Source organism: Pteropus alecto, unplaced genomic scaffold, assembly GCF_000325575.1.
Source record: "Pteropus alecto unplaced genomic scaffold, ASM32557v1 scaffold78, whole genome shotgun sequence".
In the NCBI taxonomy this organism is placed as follows: Eukaryota; Metazoa; Chordata; class Mammalia; order Chiroptera; family Pteropodidae; genus Pteropus; species Pteropus alecto.
The window spans coordinates 10,908,007-10,930,865 of NW_006443124.1; the positions used below are offsets into that span (position 1 = coordinate 10,908,007).

The 22,859-nt window shown below is 36.2% G+C and overlaps 1 protein-coding gene across 1 annotated transcript in view; it reads left to right on the plus strand.

The window, feature by feature from the left end:
* Positions 1 to 22,859, plus strand: part of AFF4 (AF4/FMR2 family member 4) — a 69,295-nt gene that overhangs the window by 39,242 nt on the left and 7,194 nt on the right. The window contains 15 exon segments of the mRNA XM_015598073.2: positions 186 to 222; positions 1,681 to 1,726; positions 3,893 to 3,947; positions 4,399 to 4,436; positions 4,809 to 4,971; positions 5,519 to 6,436; positions 11,942 to 12,030; positions 12,730 to 12,970; positions 16,517 to 16,611; positions 17,232 to 17,295; positions 17,410 to 17,546; positions 18,386 to 18,457; positions 19,570 to 19,663; positions 20,229 to 20,272; positions 21,987 to 22,210. Coding sequence (XP_015453559.1) covers positions 186 to 222; positions 1,681 to 1,726; positions 3,893 to 3,947; positions 4,399 to 4,436; positions 4,809 to 4,971; positions 5,519 to 6,436; positions 11,942 to 12,030; positions 12,730 to 12,970; positions 16,517 to 16,611; positions 17,232 to 17,295; positions 17,410 to 17,546; positions 18,386 to 18,457; positions 19,570 to 19,663; positions 20,229 to 20,272; positions 21,987 to 22,210 — 2,317 coding nt within the window.

Consider the following 22,859-nt stretch of genomic DNA (forward strand, 5'->3'; position numbering starts at 1 on the left):
ATGATAAAGATAGACTATTAGGTCATTTGAATTATATTAGTGTTTTTTTCCTATTATGCATTCTTAGGAATTTAACATAATCTTTCATTGAATTAGCTAGAATTAAAGAATTTAATTTGAAGCATTTTTCACTAATGAACCTTTTTACTCAGTGTTACTATATAATTTTATCTCTTCATCTTTAGGAGTCTCAGCAGTCCAACTTTGGCCCTGGAGAACAAAGTGAGTATTTCTTTTCCTCTTGGTTTTGTAATTAAGCTGTTTATTGAGCATTCGTTTTTCATGGTCAAGTCATATATTGTTGTAATAATTATTTGCATGTCTTATCCCAATTTTTATGATGATTAGTAATGGGTTGAACTTAATCTTGATCTGCTTAAAAGTGAAGAATTATAGATCATTGGAGATCAAAATTAACAATTTTTATTAAGTATTTGAACTAATAGTTCAGAGTTCATGAATTTCAATTTGATGGTTACCTTATAAACCCAAGAGCTAGTCTGTCTTTCCATCTCCTTCATGAAGATACTTGGTTCTATGATAGTAAAACTCCAGGTAAGAAGGGGTCATTGTAGCTTACAGTAGCTGTACTCTTCCTATTTCTATATTTATTTATTATTCCTGGGTCTTTTGGTCTGGGAACGAAGTCTTCTGCAAAACCCCCTTCTACCTCTCCTCTCTTGACCTCCCAGAAGAACTGAAAGGAAAGACAGTGGTAAGGGCAGGGATTGTAGCAAATGTCCAGGCTCACTGTATAGTGCTGTAACAACAAATGTTCTTTTTGTCAAGAGCAGTAATTTCTTAAATAGATAAATTTACACTGTTAATAAGCTGTTTTGAGAGATAAAAATGTGGAACTCTTTGATCCTTAGCTTGTTTTCTTTAATGATCCTAAAGATGAAATGAGAATATTCTTTTTAATATTAACAAACTGTATCCATCCATTTCTTACTTATGCCTTAAAGCTGTAGTTAAAGGAAAAAGGGACCTGACATTGTGAACATACAGAAAATAGCTAGCTACATGCCAAAGCGTTTATATTTTCTCTCTCAAAATCTTTTGAGACTGTCATCCTTACTTCTGCCCCCTTCTCCCATTCTCTCTCCCCAAAGCTATTGACAAATGGTATCATAAGCTGCACCTACCTTTTATTACTTGTTTTTCAGTTAATTTATTTTAAAGCTATTTCTGTATTAGCGTGAAGCTCTAGCTCATTCTTTTTAACAGTAAAATAATGTTATATTATATGAAAATACCATAATTTATTTAACTAGTCTCCTCTTGATGGACATTTGTTTCCAGATTTTGCTATTACAAACCATACTATAATAAATGTGTGTATTTATGTTTATATATTCCTCCAGATATACCTATAAGGTAAATTCCTTTTGTTATCATTGCTGAGTGGGTAGATATGTGCATTTAACAGTATTGATAAGATAATATTACCAGACAACCCTCTAAAAAGATTGTGTGAGATTATAGTTGTACCAACAGCATATGAACATGCCTACTTCTACCAATATCTTACATTATCAAACTTTATTGTGTTACCAATTCGATGGATGAAGAATTATATCTCATTGTTTTGACTTACATTTCCTTGAGGGTATATCAATAGATGTTTTACAATCCAAATAACCCTATTTCAGTTGCTGATTTCTGCACTTTTTGTTCTAGAAAGATACAATCCTTCTAAAACTTCAAATGGGCATCAGTCTAAATCGTAAGTTTATTTCTTAATAAGCTTAATGTTTGGGTTTTTTTGCTGAAAAAAAACAAACACTTGCTGAAAGTCTATCTGTAGTGTCTGGATATTTAGAACAACATTAGAAATATGTACTTAATCTTTTAAGGCATGGTAGGTAAAATTTCCTGTAAAGGGCCAGATAGTGAAATATTTTAGGTTTTAGAGACCAGATGGTCTCTGTTCCAACTACTCAGTTCTGCCATTGTAGCCTAAAAGTGGCCTTAGACTGTGGGTATCTGTGGCCATAGTCTGGTGTGTTCTGTAAAACTTTCTGTACGGAATATGTGGTAGTCTGAATTTGGCTTGTGGGCCATAGTTTGCCTACTTCTGCTCTGAGTTGATAATTTTTTCCATCTCTCAGAGGGTGTGTGTGTGTGTGTGTGTTGATAGTTTTTAATAAAGACGACATGAAAAAAGACATCATTCTTCTTAGTAAGCTCTCCATTTAACTACTAAATGTGGAATATTAAAGCAACATAGTTTGTGCTGTCTTTAAGTTTTCTTACTTTTATTTCATAGGTAGAACATGGAGTATACATCAAAATGTAATAGGGTAGTATATTAGATGATAATAAATTCCAGATTAAAGAATGAACTCCTCAGTTCCTGAGACCACAAGTCATTTTAGTGAATAAACCAAAGTTCTAAAAAATCCGTGGCCACAGTGGTGGCTGTATGCCATAACTACAATCTATACTAATAACTTCAACCTCTTCAGATGACAGTAGGGCAACCTGATTGAGAATGAAAATATATGAATGCAAGAAGTCTCCTTTCACTGCTGAAGAATTCAGATTATATTCCTATTTATCATTTATTCATATGCAAAGAACTGATTCGAGCTATGGATATGTGCATATCACTTGCTGCTGAAGGAACAAAAGCAGGCAGGACCTTGAGCAATCTGGTAAAAGCTTTGACATAATTCACATGTGTAAACAGTTTCACAGAGTTGCCATTATTAAACAAGAGCTGAGAGAATTCAGAGTAATAAGTACATTTGCTTACAGGAGATCAGTCATAGAGATGCACTAAGGCCTTGTCCAAAACAAAACTCTTTTTTTCTGTCGCATTTAATTGGGCCATCTTAAAACATTTTTTATAATTCTGTAATCATCTGGTACTTTGTTTCTAGGTGATCTTGTATGTGATACTCTTAATTTGGGGTCAGACTTAGAAATTCGTGTTAAGCTTTGAGAGAGAATTATAAGTAGTAATTGGAGTGAATCAAGGAAGATTTCCATCCCACTGACTAGAGATGGTCATGAAATTTTCAGAAGAAAGGTAATGGAACAGCTGGTAATGAGAAATGAAATTTCTAGTTGTAGTTCTTTGTATTAGTTTTTCCTCTCCTGTAAAAAGGTGCAAGGAGTGTGTTTTGGTTTGTTACCAAGATTTTAATTTTAATTCTGATTTTATGGCCTTAAGGAAAATTTGTCTTTATTAGCTTATAGTATTTTGTTTTTTAAATTGATTTCAATTTTGATCAAGGAAGATTCGGAACCTGAAATTTATTTTTAATTTATACACGGTCATTTCTGTTGTATAGCCAAGTGTCTTAGAACTGTTACTTCCATGGAAGGCACTCAACTTTCGTAGCAAGGCATTAAGGAACTAGAACTTTGACTTTGTGTTCTGGTTTTCACAATTACCTAGTTGTACAGATCTCTTCATGGAACCTTGGGGACAGTGAAAGAAGAATTGCTGATCCTTTCATTTTATCTTCTTTTTAGGAGTTAATATCTCTCTAGTGGACTGTTGGGTATGAGTATGATAATTTGTTTGAATAATGAATGAGTATGTATGTCTGCAATTAGGGAAAAAGTAGAGATTAACAGAAGTGAGTGTAAGAGTTTCTAAAAGGTGGCTTTTGTTTAATTAGAAAAGAAAAATAAATATTATCCTTATGGAAATGTTGAAATTTCTCAACTTTTAAATTCCTTATTTCTCAATTTTTACTCTGGATGTGAACCAAACCAGACAGAGTAAGACTTACTGCTTCTTTTTGAAAATTTGTTTTTCAAATTGACTCTTTGGCTACCACAGTGATTATTTTTAGAATTCTTAGTAGATATTTAATACTCTGGTATGCTATGATAAACTGTTCTAGAAATAATACTCTTTTCTGCCTCTTCCCTCTAGTATGTTAAAAGATGACTTAAAACTAAGCAGCAGTGAAGACAGTGATGGGGAACAGGTGTGTCTGCTACTACATTTGCCAGTTTCATACATATTTGTTTTCATCGTTTTTTTAATAAGAATTATAAATGAATAATACACTTATTATCTGGTTATTTAAAAGAAGTTCCTTCCTGCTTTCCAACCCTGGAATGTTGTTGTTCTCTGCTCTGTCTTTAAACCACCATTTTCTTCTTTCTTTTAAAAAATTGGCTTTTCCTTAATACTTATTATGGATCAGAACATATTCATGAAGCATGAAATTGTTGACAAGAAGAATTATTAACAAAACTTCCCATCTTATCCTGGCATTCAGTTACTCTTTAGGTTAAAACAGTGTGTTGTAAGTGTTAAGTAAACATTGACATACACGTTAGACAAAACAGTTTTTCTGTTAAGAGTTCAGATATTCACATCAAGCAGGTAGAGTACTATTCATTCATGGATTTCTTCTCATGTTTTAATTTTAGGATTGTGATAAGACAATGCCAAGGAGTACACCAGGAAGGTAGGCATCCTTTTATTTTCTTATTTTATCTGGAGGGGTGGGTTCAGCCTGATAACATTGTAGTGATATAATAAATGGCCTTATAAGTATTATTGATTGTGATGGTGGTTGTATTGCCCTGTAAATTAACTAAAAATCATTGAATTTTGTACACTTAAAATGGATGAATCTTACTTTTAAAAAAATAAATACTGAGAGCAGATGAGAAACTTTTTAAGGAGGTATTTATAGTGAATTTCTGGTTCATAGAACTGTAACAGCTTAACACATAGTAAACATTTTAAAGGAAGTTGGTTGTCAGAATTGGATGTTTTCCTGTTGTCATTGTAAGATAAGCAACTTTTGGTGGTGTGTGTGTTTTATCTCTTTTAGTAACTCTGAACCTTCACATCACAACAGTGAAGGGGCAGATAACTCCCGTGATGACTCCAGCAGCCACAGTGGGTCTGAAAGCAGTTCTGGATCTGACTCAGAGAGTGAAAGTAGTTCCAGTGACAGCGAGGCAAATGAGCCGTCCCAGAGTGCATCTCCTGAGGTGAGAGGGAGGCGGAGGCATTTTTCCATAGGCCCTCTCAGGACCCCTGGGATGGCCAGATGGCCCGATTCAAATATAAAAGATTACATATTCTGACAAAAAGAAATTGAATTATCTGTCTTAGAGGAAACCTAGATATTTCAGTTTCCTTGTGATTTGAACAAACAGTTCAAACAGTAGTTATTGTGGATTAAAAAGTGTCCTATATGACATAACTTTACTATAGGTTGATAATATGTGATTAAAAATCTCTGTTGGTACCTACATTGTTTGTTTACTTTCTGGAATTAAATGTGGTTTCTTAAAATTTTGCCTTGAAGATAGAGTCCTGACAGTATTTAATGTTTAAAGGTTATCTGTAACATTAAGCTTAACTTCTCCTTCAAGTGATTAGACCTAATAGTCAGTATTCAGCCTTTGCTTTGGTCCAGTCAGAAGTATGAAAAACAAATGTATTTGTGGTATTGGGCATTGTGTTATCCCTCCTCCTGTAAAGGAGGGACTAAGCTTCAATACTGAAAAAAGCATACTTATTTTTCTCTTTCAGCCTGAACCACCACCAACAAACAAATGGCAACTTGATAATTGGTTGAATAAAGTGAACCCACATAAAGTGTCACCAGCTTCTTCTGTGGACAGTAACATCCCATCATCTCAAGGCTATAAAAAGGAAGGCCGAGAACAGGGCACTGGGAATAGCTACACTGATCCAAGTGGACCTAAAGAAACGAGTTCCGCTACTCCTGGACGAGACTCCAAAACTGTCCAAAAGGGATCTGAAAGTGGGCGTGGGAGGCAGAAGTCTCCTGCGCAGAGCGACAGCACAACACAAAGGAGAACTGTAGGCAAAAAACAACCCAAAAAGGCTGAGAAGGCAGCTGCTGAAGAGCCCCGTGGAGGCTTGAAGATAGAAAGTGAAACCCCTGTAGACATGGCTACCAGCATGCCCTCCAGCAGACACAAGGCAGCCACCAAAGGCTCAAGGAAACCCAACATAAAAAAGGAGTCAAAATCTTCCCCTCGACCTTCAGCAGAGAAAAAGAAATACAAGTCAACCAGTAAATCTTCTCAGAAATCGAGGGAAATCATAGAAACAGATACCTCATCCTCAGATTCAGATGAAAGCGAGAGCCTTCCTCCTTCCTCACAAACTCCTAAGTACCCTGAGAGTAATAGGACTCCTGTTAAGCCCTCCTCAGTGGAGGAAGAAGATAGCTTTTTTCGTCAACGAATGTTCTCTCCTATGGAAGAGAAGGAACTTCTTTCACCCCTTAGTGAGCCTGATGACAGGTATCCACTTATTGTGAAGATTGACCTGAATCTCTTGACTAGAATACCAGGAAAGCCTTACAAAGAAACAGAGCCACCCAAGGGGGAAAAGAAAAATGTGCCCGAAAAGCACACAAGAGAGGCTCAGAAACAAGCCTCAGAAAAAGTTTCCAACAAAGGCAAGAGGAAACATAAGGTTTGTAAAGGGTTTTTTTTGAAATGCAATGGAAATCTCAGCCAAAAAACAACGAGTTGAGTTGTGGCTATGAGGGAAAATAGAGGGTGAGCCCAAGGCCCAGTTGAAGCTGCAGACAGAAGAGTCTCCTGAGGCCCCCAGTGCTCCACCTGTCTTTCAGTCCAGCAGGTAGTTTCTAGTAGCCAGGTCAGAAAGGAGCCGGGGCTTCCTCCCCGAGTGCACACTGGCCAGTGTAGAGGTGGGAGTCAGGCAGAGGTTGCACACTGTCGTGCACTGCATGCTTCACCTTTGGTTTGAAATATCTTTGGTTGGGTTGCATACTCTCCAGGTTATCACAGTCCCTAACATTTCTCTGTTACACTCAGACCAGATCACACTTTTAAAATTACTAATTTCTAGCTAAAAAATTGACTCACCAGTTTTGACACATCCTTAAGAATTTCACCAATCCAGTGCACATATCCATGCCTCAGCTTTTTTCTGTTTTGAACACACATATCTGCAAGCTCAGAACTAAAAAACATCTGCTGGCACACTGCCAGTTCTTATCCCTAAATACCTCCAAGATAATTTGGATTTGGAGACCAAGCTCAGTGTATATATTTAAGGTCAGCTTTTTTTAGGTCCACGTAATATGAAAACACAGATGTCTATGATTGTAGGATAACGGACATAATGAAAAGAGCTGAATAACATATATTTAAATAGAGTGTAACAGCTTGATTTATTCAGCTCTAGTGAGGAATTTTTAGAGAAAAGTACATTTTTAATCATCTGTTTTGAAGAATGGTGTAATTTCCTGATACGTGTATGAGAGTATGATTGTAAAGACTGGAAGCATGAGCAGGTGGCCAGAGAGGCACCAGAACGGCTGTACCAGGTAGTGTCAGAACAAAACCCCAATCTTAGTTGACCTGGAGAATTTCACACAGGAGGATAGAAAGACTAACATTTTCCTAAAATGAAGTGAGCCAGGGGTTTTCTTTTTTTACATCACAACAGTGAAGGGGCAGATAACTCCCGTGATGACTCCAGCAGCCACAGTGGGTCTGAAAGCAGTTCTGGATCTGACTCAGAGAGTGAAAGTAGTTCCAGTGACAGCGAGGCAAATGAGCCGTCCCAGAGTGCATCTCCTGAGGTGAGAGGGAGGCGGAGGCATTTTTCCATAGGCCCTCTCAGGACCCCTGGGATGGCCAGATGGCCCGATTCAAATATAAAAGATTACATATTCTGACAAAAAGAAATTGAATTATCTGTCTTAGAGGAAACCTAGATATTTCAGTTTCCTTGTGATTTGAACAAACAGTTCAAACAGTAGTTATTGTGGATTAAAAAGTGTCCTATATGACATAACTTTACTATAGGTTGATAATATGTGATTAAAAATCTCTGTTGGTACCTACATTGTTTGTTTACTTTCTGGAATTAAATGTGGTTTCTTAAAATTTTGCCTTGAAGATAGAGTCCTGACAGTAGTATTTAATGTTTAAAGGTTATCTGTAACATTAAGCTTAACTTCTCCTTCAAGTGATTAGACCTAATAGTCAGTATTCAGCCTTTGCTTTGGTCCAGTCAGAAGTATGAAAAACAAATGTATTTGTGGTATTGGGCATTGTGTTATCCCTCCTCCTGTAAAGGAGGGACTAAGCTTCAATACTGAAAAAAGCATACTTATTTTTCTCTTTCAGCCTGAACCACCACCAACAAACAAATGGCAACTTGATAATTGGTTGAATAAAGTGAACCCACATAAAGTGTCACCAGCTTCTTCTGTGGACAGTAACATCCCATCATCTCAAGGCTATAAAAAGGAAGGCCGAGAACAGGGCACTGGGAATAGCTACACTGATCCAAGTGGACCTAAAGAAACGAGTTCCGCTACTCCTGGACGAGACTCCAAAACTGTCCAAAAGGGATCTGAAAGTGGGCGTGGGAGGCAGAAGTCTCCTGCGCAGAGCGACAGCACAACACAAAGGAGAACTGTAGGCAAAAAACAACCCAAAAAGGCTGAGAAGGCAGCTGCTGAAGAGCCCCGTGGAGGCTTGAAGATAGAAAGTGAAACCCCTGTAGACATGGCTACCAGCATGCCCTCCAGCAGACACAAGGCAGCCACCAAAGGCTCAAGGAAACCCAACATAAAAAAGGAGTCAAAATCTTCCCCTCGACCTTCAGCAGAGAAAAAGAAATACAAGTCAACCAGTAAATCTTCTCAGAAATCGAGGGAAATCATAGAAACAGATACCTCATCCTCAGATTCAGATGAAAGCGAGAGCCTTCCTCCTTCCTCACAAACTCCTAAGTACCCTGAGAGTAATAGGACTCCTGTTAAGCCCTCCTCAGTGGAGGAAGAAGATAGCTTTTTTCGTCAACGAATGTTCTCTCCTATGGAAGAGAAGGAACTTCTTTCACCCCTTAGTGAGCCTGATGACAGGTATCCACTTATTGTGAAGATTGACCTGAATCTCTTGACTAGAATACCAGGAAAGCCTTACAAAGAAACAGAGCCACCCAAGGGGGAAAAGAAAAATGTGCCAGAAAAGCACACAAGAGAGGCTCAGAAACAAGCCTCAGAAAAAGTTTCCAACAAAGGCAAGAGGAAACATAAGGTTTGTAAAGGGTTTTTTTGAAATGCAATGGAAATCTCAGCCAAAAAATAACGAGTTGAGTTGTGGCTATGAGGGAAAATAGAGGGTGAGCCCAAGGCCCAGTTGAAGCTGCAGACAGAAGAGTCTCCTGAGGCCCCCAGTGCTCCACCTGTCTTTCAGTCCAGCAGGTAGTTTCTAGTAGCCAGGTCAGAAAGGAGCCGGGGCTTCCTCCCCGAGTGCACACTGGCCAGTGTAGAGGTGGGAGTCAGGCAGAGGTTGCACACTGTCGTGCACTGCATGCTTCACCTTTGGTTTGAAATATCTTTGGTTGGGTTGCATACTCTCCAGGTTATCACAGTCCCTAACATTTCTCTGTTACACTCAGACCAGATCACACTTTTAAAATTACTAATTTCTAGCTAAATTGACTCACCAGTTTTGACACATCCTTAAGAATTTCACCAATCCAGTGCACATATCCATGCCCCAGCTTTTTTCTGTTTTGAACACACATATCTGCAAGCTCAGAACTAAAAAACATCTGCTGGCACACTGCCAGTTCTTATCCCTAAATACCTCCAAGATAATTTGGATTTGGAGACCAAGCTCAGTGTATATATTTAAGGTCAGCTTTTTTTAGGTCCACGTAATATGAAAACACAGATGTCTATGATTGTAGGATAACGGACATAATGAAAAGAGCTGAATAACATATATTTAAATAGAGTGTAACAGCTTGATTTATTCAGCTCTAGTGAGGAATTTTTAGAGAAAAGTACATTTTTAATCATCTGTTTTGAAGAATGGTGTAATTTCCTGATACGTGTATGAGAGTATGATTGTAAAGACTGGAAGCATGAGCAGGTGGCCAGAGAGGCACCAGAACGGCTGTACCAGGTAGTGTCAGAACAAAACCCCAATCTTAGTTGACCTGGAGAATTTCACACAGGAGGATAGAAAGACTAACATTTTCCTAAAATGAAGTGAGCCAGGGGTTTTCTTTTTTTGTTCCCCTTCCATAAAACCACAGTATTATATGCAGGTGATGATATATATTTGGCAAAGTAGAATAATACTTGTCTCTTTTTTTTTTTTTAGTATCTTCAGAAGTTGAAGATATTTTAAAATTTGAATTTCTAGAAAACTGGAGTTTACTACTGTCAATGCTATAGATAATGAGTTTTAGTCAAATAAAGCATCCCTATACTACATCCCTAATGTAAGCTATTTAGGGCTGCTGGCCCCTAAAGCCCACAGCCTCAGATTGCCAGATGTGGTTTATGGGCCTTAATTCATAGAATTGCATGAAATAGAACATGTATGTGACATGCTTTACCCTTTAGAAAACTAAGATGTTTCTTACAGAATAAAAAAATGGGTCCTTTTGTGCTTAACAAGTATAACATGTTGTTTATGAGATTTTAAAATGTTTATAATGTAGAAAGTCCTTTTTACAATACATATAACTTGTAATTAAAAAATTCCCTTCCTCTAAAAGAAGTGCCCCTGTACCTCCTCTCCTCCCTTATATCTCTCTGGTATATAGTCCTCCCAAGTATTTACAACAATACTTGTGAGTCAAATTTAGATTCTATGAAATGTGTAGCACCAGGAAACTTGGTGGTGACTTTTGAGATTCTTGGCTAAAGTAAAATTAAATGTCGGGGAATTTCTAAAGATAAAGCAGGTAGTATGGAGAGGAGACCCAGCCAAGAGTAATGAAGGATGTAGATTAATTTTTCTCATGTTTCATGTGTTCATCTTTAATCATTTTGTGTAGGGGAACAGATTCTTTTGTTACGGCAAAACGTACATAATTTTGTGCCCTGATATTTGAAGCAGATATCAAAGAGTGAAACTTAGATTCACCCAGGAAAGTAGCATTGGCAATTATAGATAGATGGGCTCATAGCTTGTGTCGCAGCAAAGAAAAGTTTTTAAAAACCTATTTGGCTTGGGTATAACCAAAAAGGTGGATAGTAACAAGTGTTGATGAGATGTGGAGGAATTGGAATTTTCATACAGTGCTGGGGGGAATGTAAAATGATATAGCAGCTTTGGAACCCAGTTTGGTTGTTCTTCAAAAATTTAAACATAGTGTTACCTTATTATGTCCCTGCCAGTCCAGTCTTGGGTATATACCCCCAAAGAAATAAAAACGTGTCTACGCAAAAACTCGTATTCAGATGTTCTTAGCAGTATTGTTCATATTGGCTAAAAAGTGGAGATAACCCACATGGCCATCAACTGATGAGTGGATAAATAAAATGTGGTATAGCCATATAGTGGAATATATTTAGCCATAAAAAGGAACGAAGTAATGATGCATGCTACAACATGGACGAACCTTAAAAATATTTTGCTGAATGAAGGGAGCTAGGCACAAAAGGTCATTTATATTATATGATTCCACATATATTGAAAGGTCTAGAATAGGCAAATCCATAAAGACAAAATGTATGGATTACTGATTGCTAGCATCTGGGGTAAGGTGACTGCTAATGAGTACAAGGGTGTCTTTTGAGATGATAAAAATGTTGTACAATTGGTTGTGGTAGTGGTTGTATAGCTCTGTGAATATATTAAACATTGAATTGTGTTCTTTTAAAGAGTCAATTTTATTGGTATGTGAATTTATATTTTAATTAAAATTTTATTCTCCCTCAGAATCGTTAGTCTGAAAAGATGTCATTTGAAGACTAGAAATTTGTTTCAATATTTGGCCTCTGTTAATCTAAAATAAGAGACCTCTTCTGAGCCTTAAAACTTAATTTACTGAACATTTTTAAATGGATTCTTTTACTTCACACGTATCTTTCTGAAGTTTATCAGGGATAAACTGTTTGGGGGTGATGTGTTGGAAACAAGTTAGATTAATAAAGTTCAAACCTAGCAGCTTCTTTTTCTGTTTTTCATCCAGAATGAAGATGATAACCGAACCAATGAGAGCAAGAAACCCAAAATGGAGGACAAGAATTCAGCAGGCCACAAGCCACCCAGCAACAGAGAGTACGTCCCCAAACGTATTACAGGCGTATTAACGTGTTATTTCTTATTGGGTACTTTCTAAGGTGCTTAGAATGCTCCTTTTAGCAGGTATATGTCAAAGAAATGTATACACATTCATATACCAAATAGTGGGAGCTTTTGCTATAGTTACTAGGGATAGAAAGCATTGACGATTCAGGCACTTCTTCCTCTGCTTTTTTAGTGGAGTAGGGGTGAAATAGGATAAGAATTAAAGTAAGGCTTTACTACTATCTGGCTAGATGACAAACTTATCTGTAACTTGCAAGACGCTAATTGCTAATTTATGAGCATTAACATCTTCATTTACCATTCACCTTGTTCATTTATTCAACCAGTATTTATTGAATACTTGTGTGGCAAGCCAAGGTTTAGGCACTGGATATACAACCATGGTGGGGGGGAGAGAAACAAGACTCCTGCTCTCATGAAATTTACAGTTTTGTTTTGCAGAAATCATGTGTCCTAGTAATCAGATAGGGAAAAAACAAATTTGTCTTGAAAGCAGGAAGACTCCTGCTCTCATGAAATTTACAGTTTTGTTTTGCAGAAATCATGTGTCCTAGTAATCAGATAGGGAAAAAACAAATTTGTCTTGAAAGCAGGCAAAGAGAAATGAGAAAAACCCGTCACCCCTATATGACTGTGTGGAGAAATGAGGGCATTTGCTTGGTTTGGCAGGTCATCTAAGCAGAGTGCAGCAAAGGAAAAGGATCTACTGCCTTCTCCTGCTGGGCCTGCTCCGGCAAAAGACCCAAAAACGGAGCATGGCTCTCGGAAGAGGACTATTAGTCAGTCTTCTTCCTTAAAGTCAAGTAGTAACAGCAACAAGGAGAATAGTGGCAGCAGTAAAAACAGTTCCTCCACTTCCAAGCAGAAGAAAACTGAAGGGAAGACTTCCAGTAGCTCTAAGGAGGTCAAGGTAAGACATTTGAGCCTGAGTCTTTTGAAAATCGATCTCGTTGCCATGTGACTTATCCAAGGTGACACTGTGCTTTGAAAGTTTTATAAACATCTCATTAAATTTATAGGCCTGTGTATTTTACTCACAAAATGTCATGATCTTGATAATAAACTTATGCAGTGATCTGAGACCATGAAAGCAGCAAGTCAGGTGGCCAAGTGTATAGTAATTAAGATAGAAACCCATAATCAGAAAAGTTGGTTATGGAAAAATAGTTGATAATGATCTAGTTATAAATAACCCCAGTTGCTTGTCTATGGTTTGAAATTGGCTTCAGATTTTTTAGAATTGGATTTTGCAAGCAAGTTATATTATGTAAAGTGACAAAGCAACCATTTGGCTTTGATTCATGAAGAAAATTCTTTAGCTGAGCTAACTCTGGAATTATTCCCTTAGCATGATCATAATGTATGGGAATATTCTTATACTGTTTTAATGTTTGTGGATGGGGAATTGGATCAAAGAAGCTTTTTCAGGGCTTTACTCTCACCCTCAATTTGTTTACAAGGTTATTTGCATTGCTTTCTAAACTGTTTTAATCAGGAGCAAACTCCTTGACAAAATTAAGAAAATACCTAGATTTTAAAGAACCACTGGATTATTATTTGTAACTCACTGGATTATTATTTGTAACTTAAATAAGCAAAGGTTAGAGAGTTGAAAAACTAGACTGTTAAAGGCAGTTGTTTGTGCTTATTAAATGTGGTAATGAAATCTTTCAAATTGAGGTTATTTTAATTGTAAACAGCATCTCAAATTGAGATATGCAGAAAGTTTTTTCTCCAACTGGGCACCCTTCTGTAGTAGTTCAGAGTGAGTCCTGGTGTCTCTAAGGGACAGGAGTGTCCTATTGGCTTTCACTGTCCCAGTTCTCTGCTACCTGCCTCCTGGCTCTTTCTCCATTTCCCATCCTTTAACTGTAGGATTTTGAGGCCTGTATGCTTATTTCTTGAAACCTAATATCTTTTTGATTACTGTTATTTAAAGAAGTACTCATTGAATGAGCTTACCCTGCTCATTTTGCTTCTGTTATCTCATAGGTAAGACTCACTGCCTTTGTTTCTTCCTTATTGGTTTGTCAGCTTCTTGAAAGCAGGAATTTGTATCTTAACTTGCTTTCTCTTTTTCATCCAGTGTTTAACTTACTGGCTAATCAGGAAATATTTGTTGGATCAAATGTAGTTATTCAGTACTCTGTTATTATTGACAAAATATAAAATAGAAGCCCTGACCACTTTGATGTCAAGATCTTTTGGCACTTAACGATTGTTAAAATTGTTAACTGTTAGTCTTGGCAATTTTTATTAAAGAAAAATCTATAGTTGGAAAATATGCTGTTTCTCTCATCAGCTGAAGAAAAATTAGCTAATATGGAAACCCAAATTACATAAATTTCTTTTCCTTTTCTAGTTATTTGCTCATATTGTCAAATTTTTGACAATGGCATAAATTTGTAGTGTCTTATACTTTTAATATCTGTGACATCTCTGTATGTTCCTCTTTTGTTCTTAATATTAACTCTGTGTGCTATCATTTTTTCTTGATCAGTCTCATCAGAAGCCTATCAATTTTCTTTTCAAAAAACCTTTGTTTTTGTTGATTCTCTAGTTTATTTTTATTTTCTATTTCATTTATACTCTTAATCTTTATAATTTCCTTCATTCTTTTTGTTTCGCTGTTGTGTTTACTAGCTTTTAAAGATGGATATTTCATTAATTTTTAAATTTATTTTGTTTTTTCTTTCTCTAATATAAGCACTTAGTCTATATATAATTTTCCTCTAAATACTGCTTTAGCTGCATTACACAAGATTTGGTATATAATATTTTTATAATGCCATTTTAAATGTTTTCTTATTTCCACTGTGATTTCATCTTTGACTAGTCATTTAAAAGTATGTTATTCGATTTCCAAATGTAGGAAGATTTTCCAGTTATCTTTTGGTTAATGCTTCTACCTTAATTACATTGGGACTGGAGAGTGGTCTGCATGGTAGCAATCCTTTAAAAATTTTTGAGATTTGCTTTATAAGAGGGTACAGTATGTGGTAGATTTTTATAATCTATATTTGCTTGAAAAGAATGTATGTTCTATATATATTGGAGACAGGGATCCATATAATACAATTAGGTTAATCATGTTTTTAGATCTTCTCTATGTTGACTGATATTTTGTGATTTTGGCCTGTTCATTGAGAGAAATGTGTTTCACTCTCCCATTATTTCCACAGATATACAGGATTTGTTTATTTTTGTAGTTCTGCCATTTTTTAAATTGAGATATATTTGATAGATTGTATTAGTTTCAGGTGCACAACATAATGATTCGACATATATGTATTTTGTAAAATAATCAGTACAATAAGTCTAATTACCATCCATCACCACACATTAGTGATTTTACATATCACACACATAATTTTTATATAAGAAAAGTGTATTGAAATAGGTGGAGCATTTTTTTATCTTTCAGAAACTTCAGTCTTCAGTAAATCTGAATCTAGGCACTATATATCTAAAAGCTGTTTTAGTAACATTACATTGCACCATCATATTCAGGAAGCTATTTCCTAAACAGGCAAACTTTACCATAAAGAGCTTAAGTATTTTGTCATATCTCAAGACTTATTTTCATTCCCTGAAGTAAGCTGTAATGGGTGGAACTGAAAAGCTCTTATACAAGAAAAGAAAAAAATGGTTACATTATTTTCTTTTTACATCAGTTTTAAGCATATGTAGTTAAATGATATGTTACTGGGTTTTCTAATGTTGAAACATTCCTGCACTTGTAGGATAAATTCTACTTAAGATGTTTTGTTATGGAAAAATGTATATTCATTTTAGTAAAAGTTAGGGCTGAATGGGGAAACAGTTGGGAAGACAGGATCATAGCCCTGGCATAAAGGGCTATGTTGGTAGAAGGCAGAATAATGTTAAAGACAATGGCTAGGCTTTTGAAATATGACAGATCTGGACCTAAAATGTAAATTCCAGCAGTGATACTTAAAAGCTGTTCAAACTTGGGCAGATTACTTAATTTCCTTGAGACTACTTTTTATTCTCTCCTAATAGCAGCATATATTTCATAGGGTTGTTGAAGGATTAATGACTGCGCTAAGCACTTAGTAACTTAGTGCTTGGTAAGTAAGCATAAAGTAAATGTTAGATGATATTATTACTGTTTTCATTGACCAGTAATTACCAATAAATTTTGTTTTAAGTAGTACTGGTATTTTTATATTAAGTTTGGTGTCTTATGTTTTTAACAAGTGCCTAGGTAAGTGCCTGGCACATAGTAGACCCCCTAATAGTAGAATGAATATTTTTGGTTATATAAAATGGCTTCACTCTGTTAAAAGGTTGTTTACATTCTGAAATTCAAAAATTTTATAGCAAATTACTGAAGGCAGTGGAATTTATTTTTACCAGTGGTTCAGGAAATATTTTTAGTTTAATTTTAATCTCCTCACCATTTTCAACATAGTTATATATTTTTTTGGGTCAGGAAAAGGCTTCAAATAGCTCCTCAAACTGTCCTCCATCTACACCAACTCCTGATTCTTCTAAGCCTCGAAGAACAAAGCTTGCCTTTGATGACAGGTGAGATAAGATTTTTTTTTTTTATGCATTCAAGAAATCATTCCAGTCAGCATATAAAAAACTCATTTTAATTTCTGTCCATGACTAGAAGGTTTCATATTTGTGCTGGGACCTACAGAATATTCAGAATTTAATTTGAAAGGCATCCACTGGTCCCAAGTATTGCTTCTTTAACTTAACTCCATGACTCTCATAGAGTATATGAAAGAAGTGCTTTCCAGGAGAACCTTAATGCTGCTGGTGTCACTGTTTAAAATAGGGGCTTTATTAAATTTGTAAGAGCTGTGTTAGATTTTTTCCTTCATTTTGGTAAAAGATTCTTTTTCCTACTTATATTTTATTTACTGTAAATCTTTCGAACAGTTTACATAAGTTAGTATTTAATGCTAGGGAGCTTGATTTCGATTTTTCTAAGTAGAGAATTTGCCATGAGTTGACCAAAATGATTTATGCTCTTAACCCAATATAAACATCAGAAAAAACTGAATCAAATGTTTAGTAATAGCTCATTTTCTTTACTTGAGGGCATGAAAACTGAAGGATGCTGGAGTCTAAAATGAACTAATATTACCTCATGAAAATATTTACCACTTTATTTACAATAGCAATTTACATTGCAGAAATTATTCAGCAGACCATTATTTACAAGAAGCAAAAAAGCTAAAGCACAATGCAGATGCATTGGTATGTAAACATTCTCCTCACATTTATGTATTTAATCAAATTAACTAAATCTTCATTTGTTGTTTGTTCCCATGGTGCATGTAGCTCTCATTACCCTTTTTTTCCTTTCTTTAGTCTGACAGGTTTGAGAAAGCTGTGTACTATCTTGATGCCGTGGTATCTTTCATTGAATGTGGGAATGCGTTAGAGAAAAATGCTCAGGAATCCAAATCCCCATTCCTTATGTATTCAGAGACAGTGGAACTCATCAAGTAAGTGGGAAAACTTGCCATATCATTGACAATATTGTTTCTATGGTCTATCCAGGAAGAGGCTGAAAACTATATAGTTATGCACGCTATAATGACGTTTCGGTCAGTGACAGACCACATATACAGCAGTGCGCCCATAAGATTATAATGGAGCTGAAAAATCCCTATGTCCTAATGTGGTCTGGTCCATGGTAATGTCGTAGTGCATTGCGGTGTTTGTGGTGATGCTGGTGTAAACAGACCTGTGCTGCCCATCATATAAAAGTATAGTACATACAATTATGTACAGTACATAAAACTTGATCATGATAAAACAACTGTTACTGGTTTACATATTTACTACGCTTTTTACTGTTCTTTAGAGTATGCTCTTTCTTTTATAAGTAGAAAGTTTGTTTTAAAACAATATGCTCTGTTAACACTGGCAGCAGCCTCATACATCTTGTGTTTGCCTCTTGATTGCATCATTTTCTCTTGTGCCTGATTTAATCTCATGTTGTTTTGTGCAGTAGCATGCAGTACAGGTTTGCAGCCTACAAGCAATAAGCTATATCATCTAGCTTAGGTGTCTGGTGGGCCATGCCATCTAGGTTTGTGTGAGTGTACCCTGCGGTGTTTACATGACAACGAAATCGCCTAACAACACCTGTTGTTAACCAGCACGACTGTATACAGAAAAGCTAAAGAGGATGCTTATCTTTTATTGTCCTTGGATAAGGACAACTAGATGTTTCAGTGGGTGTTTTGCCTTTATGTAGATTTTATTTTAATATTTTAAGGGAAGTCATAAGATCAGGGTGAAATATTTTGTGTCATTCATTTGTTATTTTAACTTGCAGATACACTATGAAGCTAAAGAATTACTTAGCACCAGATGCTACAGCTGCAGATAAAAGACTCACAGTACTTTGGTAAGCGTTGTATGTTCCAGCCTCTGCCAGATAACAGGGAGTTCCATAATAAATTGTGCTGTCTTTGCTCTTCTGGAAATGATCCTTGAATCAACATTCCATAACCCAGTCATAAATCTATTTTTAATTGGTAAAGTAGAAAATAACTCAAAATCTCTACTGAAAGATTGTAATAGTTGTCAGTCTCTGATCCATGGCCCTCTAGACAAAGGCCTGGGTAGAGGGGACTGATATTAGAATTCTCCATTTTTATTTTTCCAGGCTCTTCCTTTGGTATCCTCTCTCTCCATTCACATATACACCTTTCCTTGGGGAGCAGACATTTAGCTTGCTCAGAATAAAGACTGTTGCTTGTATGCCAGGGAGAGGTATCAGTTCATTGTTACAGGTATTTACCGGGGCGGGATCTGTGGATAAAACTGACACAGTCCTCTTTGTTACAAAGTCTGGTGTCTAGTGAGAGGAGATAAATTTATCAAATAATCACACAAGTATATAAATTAAGTCCTCTGAAAGAAAAGTATATGTAACAGTGAGAGTAGAGTGTAAGAGACCTAGTCTTTAGGTAGAGGAAACATGTACAAGGGCAGGATAGAGGAAAGAAATCGGAAACTATGGAGGAACTAAAAGACCAGTGAGAAGTGAAAGTGATTGGAGAGATAGGCGGTGGTGATTGTGCCTGGCCTTTGTAAGCCGTATTAAGTTTTATATGTGTTTAATCAGTGGTAATATTCATAATTGAGTTTCTTAATTTTTGTTGTTTTATTTTAGATATTTTTATAATTCAATCTAGCAGTTCTGCCCTCCATGATTTTTTTTTTTTAAATGCATGTTAACAGTGTTGGGTCTTGTGGGTGCGGTTTTAATTTTTGAATGTCAACAAATAGGAGGCTAGTAGTCCTAGGTCTCTTCCCCTTCCTTCCCCCTCCCTAGGGTGTGTACCATAATGAGAACACAGCTTTTGGTTTTGCCTAAGAGTTCATATTGTTCACTTTATGCCTTGGTGTGTTCACATGAGCCAGTCCTATCCTCTTGCACAATGCAAAGGTTGTCTGTGCAAATAAGGCCAGAGCGTGCTGTCCTGTAAATGAACTGCCCTTTCCATTGACTAGCCTGCGATGCCAGTCTTTGCTGTACCTGAGGCTATTCAAACTGAAGAAGGAAAATGCTCTGAAGTACTCAAAGACACTGACCGAGCACTTGAAGGTAAGTGTACCAAAGGAGGAGGGCCCATTTTCCAGGAAACAAAATTTGTGAAGTCTCCTATCACCACCCCAAAAGTGCCTTCATGCTTTACCTGCCGTGGCAAGGAGGAAGCTACTATTTGATTGTAGAACCTGTGTAGCCATGGATTCAGTAGCTCTTAATAACATTTTAGTAGATGTAGGCTATTTTTATCATGAAACCTAATTTATACTTTTAAAGTGGTCTTTTGTTTTCATTACCATCTTTCTCTTTTTTTTCATGACAGCAACACATAAATCTTCCTAAAACCTTGCCCTGATTATCACTGGGAACCCTTCAGTGTTTACCATTGCTTGCTGGGTCAAGTCCTGGCTGCTTACCTGGACCTTAAAGGCCCTGCGGGTGTCTCTCTTGTTCCTTATGTCACATACATTCTCTTTTCTACAGCTTTTGTTGGTAGTATGACTCACCTCAATGCCCTCTCTCCTACTCTTGATCTGAGTGTTATTCTTTGTCTCTCTCTCAAGTCTTCCAGAACACTCCAGTTCTTACCTTTTAATTTTTATTACGTACATTTTCTCCACAGAATTCTTATAATAATTCTCAAGCACCATCACCTGGCTTGGGAAGGTAGGTCAATTTTATTCTATAAAATATTATTTCTGATAAGTTTATTTTTTATGTAAGAGTGGAATGGATAGGGTCCAATTTCTAAAAAATGGGGAAATGACAACTTTTTAAATAAAACCATCTCTAATAAAGTGTTTTTTAAGTCACAGTTTTTCTTTTTTATAAATTGAAATAGAGTAATGAACTTCATGGCAAGATTAGAGAGGGGACGTTTCACTTCTAGAAATCTGAGTTTTTACAGCACCTTAACTCTTCTCATAGTTTGATTTCTGTAGCTACTTGAGCTTTTATCACAGTGAGTTTACTCAAATCTTGACACGGCCGGAATTTAATAATAATGGCATGATTGTCATTTTTCCTTTCTCCCCACATTACTTCCATCCCACCCTTTCCCCAAAAGAAGGAAAAATACCATGAAACCTTTTTTGTTGGTAAGTTTACTGTTCAGTTATTATATTTGTTAATTGACACTTTGTCATTGCCCCTACATATTTTCTTAACCAAATTTATAGTGCTAAAAGTGCAGATAAAAATATTCTTAACAAATAGGTTTTTTTCCTCTAATTTTTATATGATTTTCCCTTTTTTAATGGTCTTGGGTATTTTCACAACTTTTAGTACTGCTGAAATGAATGAACCCTGCCAGTTTTCAAAATGTGTTTTCTAAGAAATATTTAATCGACAGAAGCTTGAGATGATTACAGTTGATTAAGAAAGTTGTATTTTTGTCAGCTCTGAATACCTTGGTTAAACTAGGGAAGTACCAGAAATTATGGAATTTAAACTAAGATGTTCCCATCTACTACCATAATTTTTATGTGTTAAATTGTTAATTCCACCTAACTTTCCACAAAACAATTTGAAAGGTTCCTAAATATCTGTCCAAATAGATAGAAAGTGTGTTGAGCTGGGAGTGAGTTAATATAACTTATTCGTTCAACTACTAACAGGTGTATGACTTACTCAGTTCTTTTCCATCTCTTGTTCTGTTGCCATTCGTTAAAACCAGGAGTACATATATACAATGGAATATTAACTCAGCCATAATAAAAAAAAAAAGAAAAGAAATCTTAGCATTTGCAACAACATGGGTGACCAAGACGGTATTATGCAAAGTAAAATAAGTAGGACACAGAAAGACAAATAACCATATGATTTCACTTATATGTGGAATCTAAAGAACAAAATAAATGAACAAACAAAACAGAAATGGATTCATAGATACACAGAACTGGTGATTACAAGATGAGGAGGGGTTTGGGGAGGCTGGGAGAAAAAGGGGAAAGGATTAAGAAGTACAAATTGGCAGTTAAAAAATAGTCACAGGGATGTAAAGCACAGGGAATATAGTCAATAATAGTATAATAACTATAGTGCCAGGTGGATACTAGGCTACTTGGGGGAGATCACTTTGTAAATTATATAAATGTCATGCTGTACACCTGAAACTAATGTAAAATAATATTGAATGTCAACTCTAATTTAAAAATTAAAATTAAAAGGCAAAACAAAGAGTCTAAATAAAATGATAATTCACAATGATCTTTAGCAAGCCTAAGTACTTATTTAGAATTGTACTCCTCTGGGAACCCTTCTAGTTTAAAAGAATCTTTAAATTTTAAAACCTTTAAGTAGGAAGAGCCCGTGTGCAGTACATTGGTTTCATCACGTCCACCATATCCACATGGATAAGCTTTCTGTTTTCTGTGTGTAGCAAAGCTGTTGGGATGCCTTCCCCTGTTTCTCCAAAGCTGTCACCAGGCAACTCAGGAAATTATTCCTCTGGGGCCAGTAGTGGTGCTTCAGCGAGTGGTTCTTCAGTGACCATTCCACACAGGATCCACCAGATGGCAGCCAGCTATGTTCAAGTTACATCCAACTTCCTCTATGCCACAGAAATTTGGGACCAAGCTGAGCAGCTTTCCAAAGAACAAAAAGGTAAGAAGGTCTCTGGAGAAACTTTGAGGGATGGAATTTTTAAAAGGAACTTTTATGATCTAGTTAAGTAAATGTCTGGAGTACATTTTTAGTTTACTATCTAGCCTAGAGTTAATGATAATCAGTTTGCTAATCTCCATTGCTTAACAGTCATATTGAATGTACTGCATTTGGTCAAGAGCTACTACTTTTCACTATACTGGTGAAACAAACTAAACTAAAAATAGTTTTTGGTCTACGACAAATATGCCTTTGTTCTGGCACATTAAATGCAGCTCATACTATAAAGTAAAATATATGTTCTATTCTAGGATAACGGTAAAAGTGGTTATAGGCATAGGATGTTGGGGTTCCCTACCTCACCTGTTCTTTTCCCCTGGACCATTTTAAAGCAAATACCAGATATCATGACGTTGCACCTGAATACTTTGGTGTGCATCTTTAGGTGATTTAGAATTTTCTAAAGCATGACTACCATCCCTTTATCACAGGCACCAAAATTAACAATAACTCCTTTATGTCATCTTATGGGCTAGTTTACTATCACATTTCCCTGTTACCCCAAACATGCCCTTTTTTTTTAACAATTGGATTTGTTTTAGACAGGATTCAGTCATCGATCAGTCTCTTAAGTATCTCCTCACTCCTC